The following is a 14,232-nucleotide window of genomic DNA, read 5'->3' on the forward strand; positions in this document are numbered from 1 at the left end:
GTCTGCAGAAGCACGAGCACAGAGGTGGGCGTAAGGAACGAGGAAATAGGAAACGCCCCGTGTTAGGTCCCGGCACCCATATGATGGAGCGGGAGGGAGGCAAATCGCACGGCCGGGCGCGGGCACGGGCGCTGGGCTGGCGGCTCTCCTGCTCCTGATGTGTGTCCGCACCGCTTCCCGCCGGGCCGGCCCCCCTCAGGGTGCGGGCGGGAGCGCCGGCCCCCCTCAGGGCGGGAGGGGGCCGGTGTCCCCTCAGGGCGGGAGCGCCGGCCCCCCTCAGCGCGGGCGGGGGCCGGTGTCCCGGGAGGGCGGGAGGGGGCTCGTGTCCCCTCAGGGCGGGAGCGCTGGCCCCCCTCGGCGCGGGCGGGCCGGTGTCCCGTCAGGGCGCGGGCGGGTCGTGTCGCCCCCCGCCATGTCCCTCCCGCTGCAGCCCCGCCGCCCCGTACATAAGGCGGCAGCGGCGGGCGCTGCTCCTGCTCGCTCCCTGACTGTGTGCCCCACAGAAGATGGCCCCGACGTGCCTGCGGCCCCTGCTGAGGTACCGGTCCTTCGCCATCCTCTTCCTCACGCCGCTGCTGCTGCTGCCGCTGCCGGTCGCTGTGCCGACGCGGGTAAGTGCCTGCGGGGCCCACGCGGGGAACAAAGCCCCCCAGGTCCGGGCCCTGCTGCCCGAAAGGAGCCCAGCCCCCCATGTCTGGGCCCTGCTGCCCGAAAGGAGCCCACCCCGCAGCCCCCCAGGTCCGGGCCCTGCTATATATGCATGACCGGCCTGCACGCTTAGAATTGTGTATTGCACTATCTACTAAACGATGGCAGTGTACTGAAAGACAGGACTTCTGAGTTCTCCAGTTCATTCTGCTGCTGAGGCTCTGAGATCCTTTAAGGAGTGTTGCTGAGTGGCATTCTTCATCAGTGGTGCAGTCGGAAGCTGTGCAGTGTGTGTTATGCAGTGATCATAACAGGGTTTCAAATGCAATATCCTCCAGTTCACATCCATCTTACTCCAGTGATGGCAATGGCACAACTCCTTTGCTTTCAGTGGAGTTACACCAGCATAAAATTGGAATAACCCAGTGAAGAGTCTGGTCTTTAATGTCTGTTACTCTTCTTGGCAAAATGTGAAAGCTCAGTTTACAGTGTTTTAGCCTACTAGAGCTTTAGAGTCTGTTCTAATGCTAAAAACAGGCTTTCTTTGGAGTGACCCGTATTGCTTAGTGTATTTTAAAGTACAGGAAAATGTCATGCATATTTACAAACAATTGCCAGCCTTTCTGGTTTACCTGTCTAAGTATTATCAGCCCTGCCTTTCAGTTGAATGCTGGTGCTTTATAGAAAGATGAATGCTGACCGTTAGGCACTACCTTGATCAATACTAGGAAGGATAATTTCCCTAAAAAAATAAGGATGTCTTCAGTTTTCTGCTCTTTGTAGGAATATTGTGTCATCAGTCTAATCTGGGAAATTACTGTATTTCACAATGGGAGAGGAACATTTCTGTCAGTGACTGCTTTTTCAGCTCTCAGTGAGAGGGCAGGTCACCGTGTTTCCTGTCATCTGTCCAGAGACACTAAAGAAACATTCTGTGACTATTCCCATAAATCACAGATAGATACAGGTATAGACACTGATATATATTTAATTCCAGATCTTTAGTTGTTTGAATTGGCTGTGGTTGTTGGAGTTAATTTATAAGCATGGTTGTATTTTTGAACTTCACATAAATTATTTACTCTCCATTCGACAAAACCAGTGTTTCTTCTGTATTGTGAATTTTATTCACTTAGGGTTGTTTATCTGTCTTTCATACTGGCAACAGATTAACCACAGTTAGTTCTAGCACTTAGTTACTGTAGTACAGCATAAATAGTATCATGAGCTCACCTCATATTTATTAAGGGAAGAGACTTAAATGGGATCTGTCTGATATCTCTTAGCCTCTGAAGAAATACTTTTTTCAAAACTTGTGTGGTAATTCATCTCCTGGAAACCTGAAGAAAAAAAAAATTCAAATTACTTACAAGGCTGTTTTCTGGTTCTTAAGCTTCTCAACAAAATGGAGGAAAACACACCCCTATTTATAAATATCACCTTACAGCAATTTTTAAATGTCACTGTAACACCATTTATTTTTGCAATAAAGTCCCATTTGTTGTATTAGAATAAAATCCTATAAACACATACTCTAAATATGAGCAAATTCTGAACGACAGAACACTGACTTAAGCTTTAAAACACTGTTTACTGTTGGCTAATGAATGCTTGCTTCTCCTAACAATTTTGAAAGTACAAACCAAGGAAGGCTGGGTTACAGAAATGCCTGATGAACAGTATAAAAAGACATGTTACGACATTTCTAATCTAGAGAATCCCCTTAGCAGGTAAGCACAGTAAGGTTTGGGGAAGTAATTAAATACCTCTAACGTGCTTAGTCACCAAAAAAAATGTAAAAGAGTTTTACTTTAAGAGTTAGTTTAAAAAGTTAAGAACTTTTAAATTATTCAGGGATACAGTTTCTGGGCTCAGGTGTGTTACTGGACACACCTCTAAGACTTGTGAATTTCAGACAAGCTAACTATCCACATGGGGAGATTTGGCCATCCATTTAAAAATAAGTAACTCAAAATAGAAAAGCCGAAATCTACTAATACTATTAAAAATTCTTGGCCCCTAGAAGTGAAATCTGCTTACCTCAACCGCCAAGAGGTAATTGCATACTGCAAACTGTGTACTTACCTAGTTGTGGAAGGTTTTTCTGACACCCTACATTTTGTGTGGGTGCATTAGAACAAACACTGTGGTCAAAAAGATCTTTTTATGTAAGTGACTTCAGAAAAAGGTTTAAAAGTACAAGTTTAAATCCTTATGTCTCTGCTACCTATTTCAGCTTGTTAAGCTAGAGGCAACGGAGTGTTTGGGCCCCTTAAGAGCTACCAATGCGTTTCTTATCTTTAAGAATAGTTTTCTGTGCTTAAATGTGTATTCCATTATGTTGCAGGAGGCCAAGTGTGCATATATCATCATCATCATGGCTGTGTACTGGTGCACTGAAGTGATCCCACTGGCTGTTACCTCCCTCATGCCTGTGGTATTTTTCCCTCTGCTTGGAGTTCAGAGCTCTAAATCAGTAAGGAATTTACTCAATCCAGATCTGATACAGGGATATCCATTGCTGTGATCCCCCATCAATATTTAGCAAACAAGTCTGATTGGAAAGTGCTCCAGTTCTGTGATGCTGTTTTTGAACATGTTGAGCCGTGTTCAGGGTTCCTGTACGGGAAGATGCTGAACTAAATACACATTTGCCCAAAATGTTACGGGTGTGGGGCTTGAGGCGGTAGAGGGGAAGGCCCATTTCTGGGTGTGGATCCTGCTGGAGAGCATCCCACTAGTGCCAGCAGCTTGTGTGTTCATAACCCATCCCATGAGAGAGCAGTGCAGACATATCCTCTGGGAGAGTTCAAAATGCACGGGACAAACTTCTGACAGGGTGGACAGCATGATGCCAGCAGGTACAGTGTCCCCTCCAAAGCTCTTTCTGGCTCGTTCTTTATCCAAGGGAGAGAGGCTGGAGCCCAGGTTCGCTACTGGCCAACAGGCTGGTAAGTGCAGGTGTGGTTGTTAAGGGTGCTGAGAAATCCGTTTTGGAGCTCATAATTTCTAATACTTACACAATACTCTGAGCCCCTAACAATGTTTTAGGAAACTGCTGTCATTTTGTACTTAATTATTAACTCCTCATGATCCAAAAAGAAGGTTCGTGATGCACAAATAGCCCCTGCACTAGACAGTTCAGCACTTAAACAGGGGATCAAGGGTTCAGGAAACTGGAGGTACCTCTGAGGCTGCAACTGCCCCTTGTGCCAATGCTGGGATGAGGCCTGGTACAGTAAATGGCTTTAATAGGATGGAAGGCAAAATGTATTAGTGAAGCTACCAAGAGGCAACATTTGGGCCCCTGACCTACCTTCTTTGTCTTTCAGGTGTGTTTGCAGTACCTAAATGACACAAGCATGCTCTTCGTTGGAGGGCTGATTGTTGCAATTTCTGTTGAACAGTGGAATCTTCACAAAAGGATTGCGCTGAGGGTCCTACTGATTCTTGGGGTGAAACCTGCACTGTAAGAGTATTACATTACTTCTTCCTTGCCTGTGTCAATTTAATAGAGGCCTAGGGATGGTGTTTAACAGTCAGCAGAGAAGGGAACCTTCAAGAGCCTCTTTAGCTGCACTTGTACAGAGTTTCCTGAGGTGAAGTCTGGCAGCAGGAAGAGTTTATTTGTACTTTAGCCAAAACCAGCATCTGGCTAAATTCTGGGTGCTTGCCATTGGGGACAAAATGATGACAGACTTAATCATGTGCAGACTAAGGAGCTGAATGGCTTTCTGGGATTCCTTCAGTGAAGGTGGCAGAGCTGTCCTAGAAGGGAATCTGGCCCTGCTTTGTATTACTGGACGCTACACACATCCCTGTCTGGACTCTACTCTCTCAGTTACAGTGACTACAAATCCTAGCAGCGTCTCGTTTTCTTTCCTCCTTTCTCCTCTGCCTGTTTCTCTCTTTTCAGCCTCATGCTGGGATTTATGATAGTCACTGCCTTCCTGTCCATGTGGATAAGTAACACAGCCACCACTGCTATGATGGTTCCCATTGTCCAGGCCGTCCTGGATCAAATGGACAACACAGAGTATGATGTGACCATGATGGAACAAGCAACCGGGCAAACAAATACAGTGATTGAGCTGGAGGAGAAAAATGCATCAGATCCCACTTCAGTGCATGGTAAGGGCCTACTCAGCAGTGAGCTGATTCTACTGAACTTGCCACGCTCAGAGCTCCCTGACCTAGAAAGAGTTCTCTGTACCTTTTCCAGGAAAGAGGGTGGTAACCTAACTGAAAATCCCAAAATGCATGACATTTAGATTTTACAAAATGGCTTCTAGTTTTGGTGGCTGCCATTTTGTTATGCTTAGTGCTAGATCCCATGCAGATTGTTATATTCTTTCCTTCAAGCTGGGGTCATCCTCCCATCGTTTCCCTAAACTTAACTGCCTGCTCGCAGAAGTGAAAAGCATAACCTGTGGGAAATATCATCCAACGCCCCAGCATCCCACGTTCTAAATCTTGTGATTATCAGTAGGGATTCAGCTTCCAAGCCATGTAGGAATGTTTGAAAAATTTTGTGCAAACGCAACTTATTTTGGTTCTAGGGTAAGAAGTATCTCTTTATTGACCAGATTGTATGTGGAGGTGGGGAGAAGAGGGAGGAATACTTTAAAAGCTACATGGAAAAGAGGTGCTGGTGTCATTTGACTCACAGTAGACAAACTACTCTTTGGAATTTTAAAATGTGATCTTACCCCGATGCTTGACTCCACAAGGTTCTTCTGTCAGTGCTGTGGTTCTGCATTAGGTTTCGCTTGATTTGAACCATGAGCACAAACTCAGTCCCTCTGATTTCACTGCTCTGCTGTGCTGTTACCGGGGGCTATATTGTTAAATACCACTAAAGATCAGATCTGTGGTGCCTTTCTCTTTCAGAGGAGGAAGGATTGTCTTGGTGATTTTCATGGAGATGTGATTTCACTGAATTAGCAAGTTGATCTGCCACGATTCCTTGTGTGACTGTGTTCAAGAAAGAGTGCAAATGTTGGTAGTGCTTACTGTGTCCCGCATTTCAAGCCTTCTGCCTGGGACACTATATGCCCATTTTCTGCCTTACATGTCCATGGAAGACACAGTGTAGAAGAAGGGTGTTCATGTGTGCCAGACTTTGCTCTGTTATGAGACTGATTCATAACTGCCATATTTGTTTGGACCTTGGAGGCATAGTTTAGATACAACCACGATCTCTGCTTTTTGGTTGCTTCATTTCTTACCTCACTTGTGAAGGGAGAATGCGCTATGATTGTGCAAAGCTCAGACACCATGTTTATGTAAGATGTGCAAGCCCACAAGAATGCCGCTTGGTCACAGAGTGCTCTGTAAGGTTGCTCATTTCTAGCTTCCAAACAGTTGTATTAAAGATAAGTTTTCATATTTGCAAATGCTCTTTTAATGTTGATTCTTGACTCCCAAAACCGGACTTCTGCTCTAAGACAAGTAATAATAATTTTGCTGGTTTTCTGTCCACTTAGAAGGATCTGCTTGGCTTTGCTGACTGATTTATTCTAACGTGTAGTGAAGGTAATAAATGTGTGCAAAAAATACCCTTTGGTATTGTTGAGTTGGTTGTAATTGCCATAAATCCATTGTCTTGCTCCATTAGTGCAGTCAGACTTCAAGATTAGACTGTTAACCTCAGAGAACAATGGACGCAGCAGAAAAATTTCATGGTTGATGTAAACCGACATAACATATTGATCTTAACAGTTATGCCAGGCAAGAGTTTGGTTTTGGGTGGGTTTTTTTCTGCCCATATTCACAGCTGTTAAACCTAGTTGGGTTCTTACTGTGGTATTGGAACGGTTCCAGTGACTACAGTATCTGGCTGGTGGTAAGCCTCTCTGTGAAACAGGAAATTACTGCTGAGAAACTGTGGCATCGATATGGACAACAGCATCCTTGGATCATGTAGACCCAGATTGTCAGCCTCTCTCTTCAGCTCCTCGTGATCATGAGTCCAAAGTATTTAGGGACATATCTGTGGTTTTTTGAATTAAAATAAATGGCATACACAAACTGGAAGCACTGAGCCTGCAGACCCTGTCCTGAGCTCTCTGCCTCCCTAGCTTTACCTGAGGCAAGTTGTGTTCTTTGTGTCTAGTCATAAGCAACGGACAAGTCCCTGATGACCCCAGATCTTCTGAGGAAAAGAAAATGAGGAAGCATATATGTAAGGGAATGACCCTTTGTGTATGCTATGCTGCCAGCATTGGAGGAACTGCAACCCTCACTGGAACAGGACCAAACATGGTGTTGAAAGGCCAGATGAATCAGTAAGTCATTCTTGCTGTTTCTTTTACTTATACGATCTTACTGTTTCTGTGACCAACTGACTAGTCTTAGATGACAGTTTCAGCTGCAAACTATAAGCAATAACCAGTTGATGAACTGAGAGTAAGGAACGTGTATGAAGTGATGGGCCTCCTTTTTCTGCTTCAGCCCTTTTTAGGCAGCTATGTGCTGGTATTATAGGTCTCCTGAGAAACTTGGAAATACTTGCTGCTAATCGGCAGACAGCTGGTTAACCATGAGATACTGGTTCTTCTGCCTCCTTTTTTTCAGCTGAAACACAGCACATCAGCAGAGGAACTGCAGGGAAGAGCATCAGAAGAATGTATGATTAACTCCTCTCATAAGCACCCTGAAGAGAGCTAAAAATAGCTTATCTTCTCCTAGAGTATTATTCCTCCATGCTGTGGCTGTGGAAACTGTACAGATACTGTTGCAAACGAAGGGAGTTATCCACAAAATACTCTCCTCACTAAACTGAGTTTGGGAATTGATTTAAATCCAACCTAATCTACAGAGGAAATTTTGCAGGCTCCACAACAGTCCCTCAACATTGCTTCCTTCTGTTGGGGGTACTTCAGCCTCAGCTGCCACATTGTCTGTTGGTTTTAACACGCAGCTGGAAATTTGCTGTTGATATTTTTCCTCCAGTCATTATTGGTGGACACAGGGAAGAACAAAAATTGCTGTTCTTAAAACACTGTCTTCATTCTTTTAAGCCAACTAGCAACTTTGTTTTCTATTGAAGTGAGCAGAAGTGAAGCTATTAATTTCAGGAAAGACAATTCTTGCTCTCTTGTTAGAATGAATGGGGAGGAAGAACGAACGTCCTGTGTTGGGGTAAATGAGCAGGCATGTTGGAAGTGAAAGATACCTAAAATGTATGGGAGATCTTTCAGCAGCACTTGTCTTCCTGAGAACTAAAATATCAACATGAGCTCCTATATGCATTAAAGTAAAATATGGGGAAAACCAAGGATCATTGAAGTTCTGCTCTGAAACCCAGGCTGCCTTCCTATTGACTTCAGTTGGGCTATGGATGTTGCCTATGATTACTTGTAATGGTTGTCCTAGATATACATATATCGTCATCACTAGCACATATTAAAGGGAGAGTAGATTGCTAAATGTTTTGACATTAATACAGAAAGCATTTTTCTTTTCTTTTCAGGTTATACCCCAACAATAATGATATTGTGAATTTTGCTTCCTGGTTTGGGTTTGCATTCCCAAACATGATTCTGATGTTGGTACTAGCTTGGCTTTGGCTACAGTGCTCTTTCATGGGACTCAAGTGAGTATTTAGGGTCATAATACATGATATTGTGTAAACCCCTCAGCTAATGCAGATCAGCTTGCTGAGAGGTGGTGGAGTCACCATCTCTGGAGGTGTTTAAGAAAAGACTGGACATGGCACTTAGTGCCATGGTCTAGTTGACATCGTGGTGTCAGGGCAATGGTTGGACTCAATAATCCCAGAGGTCTCTTCCAACCTGATTGATTCTGTGAGAAATCTGGATAAGACAAATGCACTGACAAGTTGTTAATTTTGTAGCAGAGAGCAGTTCCATTTCACAGCAACTTCTGAGGTCTGGAAACCTTTTGTGTTCATGGGAGTTGCACTAATGCAAAAAGCTTTATGCATTCTCAATATTCAGACAGAATTGCCTTTTTATTTTTCCATTTCACATCTGAGAATTTCAGCCCTAGGAGAGCTAGCGTATCGATTTTGCTACCCTCGATTCAAAACTGAGTTTTTCATCCCAGGTTGCTCCAAATGGAACAGAGACTTATCCATTCATAGATCCCATTCTTCTGTGAGAACTGGCATGTCCCCATGAAATACTTTGACACTGTTGTCATTTCTTTGTTCCTGGTCTCTGCTGTAGTCTGTGTCTGTCCCCAGGAGTGACAGCTTCAGAGTAGCAAGCATGTTAAATCCATCTAGTATGTTAATACTTACAGTATTTTCTTCTCCCTTTTTCTTAAAGCTTAAAAAAAAGCTGGGGCTGTGGGACAGAGAGAACTGCTAAAGAAAAAGCTGCATACAACGTGCTGAAGGCAGAAATGAAGAAATTAGGCCCTATCTCTTATGCTGAATTCAATGTCCTCCTAATGTTTGTTTTGCTGGTTCTCTTGTGGTTTTCCAGACACCCAGGCTTTGTAAAAGGCTGGGCCACCAGGCTCTTCCCAGAAGGAGAAAAGTAAGTTTTTAGGGTTTTTTTTCATCCTGTACCCTCTTGGTTGTGAATCGGATTCTCTTGCTCTTACGTTCCATTTTGAGTGCAGGGTCATTCATTTCAACCTTACCTGAATTCACATGTTTGCTCGGCTTGATCCTGGTGCTTGTGTGTGAGATCACCATTGATCTATTGTTTGACAGTTTGTACTGCAATGGAGGCTGGAGACCGGGACTTGGAGCAAGCTGAGCCTTCTAAAGGAAGAGAAAATTCTGTAATGCTGGTCTCAGTCACACTGATGTGCACGTTAGTATTTTGTTTGTATGAGCTCCAATCAGTTGTGGTGTTATTTGAATATTTGGTACTATCACCTCTAAACAATAGCTTAGAACTCACTGGGAAGTTGATTTGGTGCTTTGAATGGCTTCTTTGCATAATGTCTGTGGCATATTAAGAACATAAAATGCACGATGGGACTATCATTCAGGCCATTTCTTTACATGCCTGTCTTTGAGACACAACTGTTGAATCTTGGCTTCACCACAGAGAAGGAACCCTGCTCCCAGGAGCTGTTGTCATCTGTGACTCTGGTTATTAATGTGTATTGTAGCTAGTTTCTTTTATTACTGTGTTTGTGTTGTGGCAGGTCTGAGCGACCTCAGTCATGAACTAATGACCCATTTTGCTAATGTACAGCCTGAAACAGGATGACAAAGAGCAGTGACTGCAATGCTGGAAGGCAGCCATCTTCTACGAGAAGATGCCTATTTTCTAAGCTATATTCTCTTTTCTTCTTCAGGTATATCACTGATTCTGCACCCGCTGTGTTTATTGCCCTGCTACTGTTTATCCTTCCTGCTAATAAACCCAAATTCATAGGCTGGAATCCAAGCATGTCTGACCCTGAACAGACTGAAGAAGGTATTTAAAAGAGGAATTGTAACATGGTTAAACAGACAGCTCCAGCTAACATGGCAGAAACATATACTGGGTTTGCATGCAGTTCTTCAGGGTAGCTCACCTCCCTCACTTCTTGGGCAGGCCTGGGGCTCAGTCCCTGCTTGTGTGTGTTACTCTTACCCTGTGCAGATCTCTCAGTAATATGCATCTGCCTGTTGGGTCTTTCCCTACTATCTTATAGAACAGAAGACAAAATGTCTTCACTCTCCTAAAACATGTTCTGCTTTTCATTTCTCACTTCAGATATAAAAAAGCCATTTTTATCAGCCCCGCTGCTAGACTGGAATGTGGTTCAGAGGAAGATGCCCTGGAGCATTGTGCTGCTGCTGGGAGGAGGTTTTGCTTTGGCTGATGCAAGCGCAGTATGTCCTGACATCTGTTTTTCTCTGACTCAAAGGCGAACTTCCCTGGTTTGTTATCTAGTCCTGTATTACTGGGCATGCACCCAAAGCCAAACCCAGTAGAGATGTTCAGATCTGGAGACAGATCCAAATTAGCAAAAACTGGGAGGAGAGGTGAATGTTTGTGCCTCTCTTTCAGGAATTTGTGTTCTCTGACCAAGTTTCTTCAATTTATCTTACCTCTTGGAGGCTGCCGAGTAGTTTGGGAACTTCACTGGCTGGGCGGAGCAGAAAAGCAGTCTTTCTTATTTCTGTTATCATCCTGATCCCAGCCCTGGCTAGAAAAATAGAAGTATAGATAACACTCGTATTACGGATTTTCAGAACCATTTGAGATTGTTTTAAAGGATATATATCATCAGATTTAAACCAAACCACTACTGAAGTGGTCAGAAAGAAAATCATTGTGGGTAGATATCTTCCACAATTGTGTACAGTGGGGTTTCTTGAACTTCTTGTCAGTGGCTGTTGCCAGGCAGTATGCTGCATTCCATAAGCCCATGGTTTGATCCTGTGTTCATAAATTCACAGAAAAGGCAACTGACTTCCCAAAACAGGAAAGAATCTTGGGGTGAAACATGTTGTTTCCTTGATCACTGCTAAGATGCATCTAAATCAAAGCAAGCCTTAGCTATTAACAGTGACATGCTTTGGGGAAATTCATATTCAGATCTAAGTTTTGTGGCCAGGTAGTTTTAAACCATGGGGCAAATTAAAGCTCTAGGGCCTTACATTCATCTACATACATCATACATACATTATTAAAGCTCCAGAGCAATCAAGAGCATTGATTGAAGCTATCAAGTCAAGGGTTTTGTAAGCTGTTTGAGTCAATCACTGCCTATGTTCCTACAACAGAGCATTCACACAGCATCAGTATCTTCAGAAACTTCAGAAAAATATGCCAGGAAACTTCCGAGTGATACATTAAGTATTTGCAGTAGTCTCAGCAATAATAGTTTCTATTTAGAAAAAAAAAACATAATTTTGTAACCAAAGTGTAAGCAAGTGTTTGGGTTCAAGAAAAATCAGGAAAGTAGGACTCAGTATTATAACTCGTTGGCAAGAAATTTCTTCTAGTGTTTGTGACAGATCATTGTACTTTCCTGGATGGTGTTTATGTAATTCAGGAGTCATGTAGCATTCTTTGGTAAGAATGTTACACATAACGTGAGTTCCTTGTTCATGAGCTAGGCGTTTTAAGCCTCACTGAAAAAACTTTTTTTTCTTGTCAGAACTCTGGGCTCTCAGCTTGGCTGGGTCATCAGATGACTCCACTAGGATCTATCCCACCGTGGGCCATTGCAACAGTACTTTCACTTATTATAGCTGTCTTCACTGAATGCACCAGTAATGTTGCCACAGCCACCCTCTTCCTACCTGTCTTTTCATCCATGGTAAGATTACTTCCGTCCTGTTATCCTGTCAGCTGGGAGATAAGAGTTAAACTGACAGTCTCTAGTGGCAAAGCGATATTGTATTCATTGTCTGGAATGTTGCTTCAGTGTTAATCTGAATGCCAGTAATGAAACAGTCCATCTGACAGAATACCGTAATGGATAGTGATTTTAGCTGGTGTTCACTGCTATGTTTATAGCATCATATAAGTGGGAATGCAAACTTCCTCCACTCCGCCCTGCCTATATGCCTGAACCTTGAGAACCAGCTTCCTGGGGGAAGACACTAATTCAGGATGCGTGTCCCATGGCACGCTCACTGAAAAGGAAGACTGTTCAAGCCTTCTGTAAGGTGTGTCCATTGTTTTGCTGCCTTTTCTGAGCAGACTTGAAATTGTAGCATAAAGGAAAAAACAGGTTACTTTGTTCTTTAATTTGGAAAGTACAACTGCTTTATTGTAGACCATTTCATCAAAGTAAAATTATCCCAATCAAGGTGCTGAGCTATTAGTGACTTAAATTGGCACTTAAGTTCTGAGTCCCACAGAGTTTATATAACATCTGAGTGTTACTCCACATGCCTAGTAATTACAATCCCATCCCTGTGTTACGCTGGCAAAAGTGTGGTCTGAGGTCAAAGAAAAGATCATTGGATAAATTTGACCAGAACTCCAAATTATACCATAGACCAAAACAAACAACAAGAAAGGATCAAGCATTGTTTTTAAGTATTGTGGGACAAAAAGGGAGAGCGCAGTTATCTTTAAGCACCTGTGGATTTCAGAATAAAATGCTTGTAAATTCCTCTGGTGATAGAATACCAGGAAACTAAATGAGCCTGTGTGTCTCACTGGTCTGGGAAATGTTCTTTATGCTTTTCTTTTGGAACACCTCCAGTGTGATATTCTCTGCATTTCATTGCAGGCTGAATCTGTCAGGATCCATCCTTTGTATGTTATGCTGCCCGGTACTCTCAGCGCTTCCTTTGCCTTCATGCTACCCGTGGCAACACCGCCAAATGCGATAGCGTTTTCCTATGGCCACATCCGTGTTTTGGATATGGTAAGATGATAATTGCCTGGTCTCTTACCTGAACCTCTCCATTGCCTTTATCATGAAATATGGTGAGAGTTAAATTTTCTTAGCCGAGTATTTCCAAAGTACCAAGAAGCTCTTACAGGCTGTGACTATCACCCTATGCCCCTCTCTTATGCGATGTTAATATTGCAATAAAGATTTCCATCTCTGAAATAACAGTACCTTTCTCATAGGCTTTGGCAAACATACATCCCAGCCCAACTGAAATTAAAAACTGACAAGTCATAAGTCTCTTAAACACTGAAGGGTTAAAATGCAGTCAGTGCTTTCCAGTCTTCTGGGGCTTTGGCGAGTGTAGCTGAAGCCTTGTTTCCACTGGAGCTGAAAGCAGAGGTAACAATCAGTTGCCCTAGGCTCTAGTCCTCTGATTCCGTGCCAGACCACACAGTGCCAGGTTCTGTGCCGAGCACCCCGACATTACTGGTTTTCTAACTGGAGACTTGACGGCGGCAGAAGCTGTTCTTTAACTAATAAGAGCAACTTGTACATGCCTTAAAGCTCCTAGACTAGTTATATAGCGAAGTGTTCAAAGGCTTTGCACAGTGTGTTCCCTGGTATTTCCACCTAAGCAAGAACATAGGGCAGTGGGTACAATGGCTATTTCTGAGATTTATTTGACCATGTGTCTTTCTTGTGTATGTACAAATAGGCCTTGCTGCAATCTGCTGTGCTGGTGTTTGGTTATTGTTGTTGGTTTGGACTTTTGTCCTCACAGGTTAGATCTGGAATAGTGATGAACTTCATTGGAGTCTTCTGTGTCACACTGGCCATCAACACGTGGGGAAGACCTATGTTTGAGCTGGACACATTCCCAACCTGGGCAAACAGCACAACTAACCAGTGAGCAGTGAAGAATTCATGTGTTTATTAAACAAGGAAAGGACCCTTAATACTACTCCCTATTGCTCGAAGCCCTATATAGAGTCTCATCACCACTTCAGATCGAGTGTTGGGTGTTTGCTACCTTCTGGGAGTTACACATCAGTTCAGGCATGAACCAACTCAAATTTATTCTGGTCATGCTGGAGCCAAAAGTGTTGTTTAATTACACAACCCTAAGGATCATGTATCTGGATCATAAGTATGATCAAGTGATCCGTTGTACCTCTAATCAAGGTCGAGATTTATAATTTATGGAATTTTAAATAAAGAGAGGCCAGGCTGTTGTATCAAATGGTTTGAACTATTGTATCACTGGTATGTACTTGTAAATCATTAGCATTGAACACTGCACTCAGGCAGGGG

General features: G+C 43.4%; 1 protein-coding gene across 2 annotated transcripts; it reads left to right on the forward strand.

Moving 5' to 3' along the window:
- The first annotated feature begins 506 nt into the window (after positions 1–506).
- SLC13A5 (solute carrier family 13 member 5) lies at positions 507–13,831 on the forward strand. Of its 2 annotated transcripts, none has more exons than XM_068415607.1 (12): positions 507–611; positions 2,996–3,124; positions 3,981–4,117; positions 4,565–4,779; positions 6,764–6,935; positions 8,123–8,245; positions 8,943–9,155; positions 9,931–10,052; positions 10,335–10,453; positions 11,728–11,889; positions 12,814–12,951; positions 13,703–13,831. In XM_068415607.1, the coding sequence occupies exons 1-12, from the start codon at positions 507–509 to the stop codon at positions 13,829–13,831; spliced, it is 1,764 nt and encodes a 587-aa protein (XP_068271708.1). The 2 variants fall into 2 exon arrangements, with proteins under 2 accessions (XP_068271708.1, XP_068271709.1); XM_068415608.1 differs by having other exon boundaries at positions 9,931–10,002; positions 10,324–10,453.
- Positions 13,832–14,232: the final 401 nt, after the last annotated feature.

This window comes from Nyctibius grandis, chromosome 18 (genome assembly GCF_013368605.1).
Source record: "Nyctibius grandis isolate bNycGra1 chromosome 18, bNycGra1.pri, whole genome shotgun sequence".
NCBI lineage: Eukaryota > Metazoa > Chordata > Aves > Nyctibiiformes > Nyctibiidae > Nyctibius > Nyctibius grandis.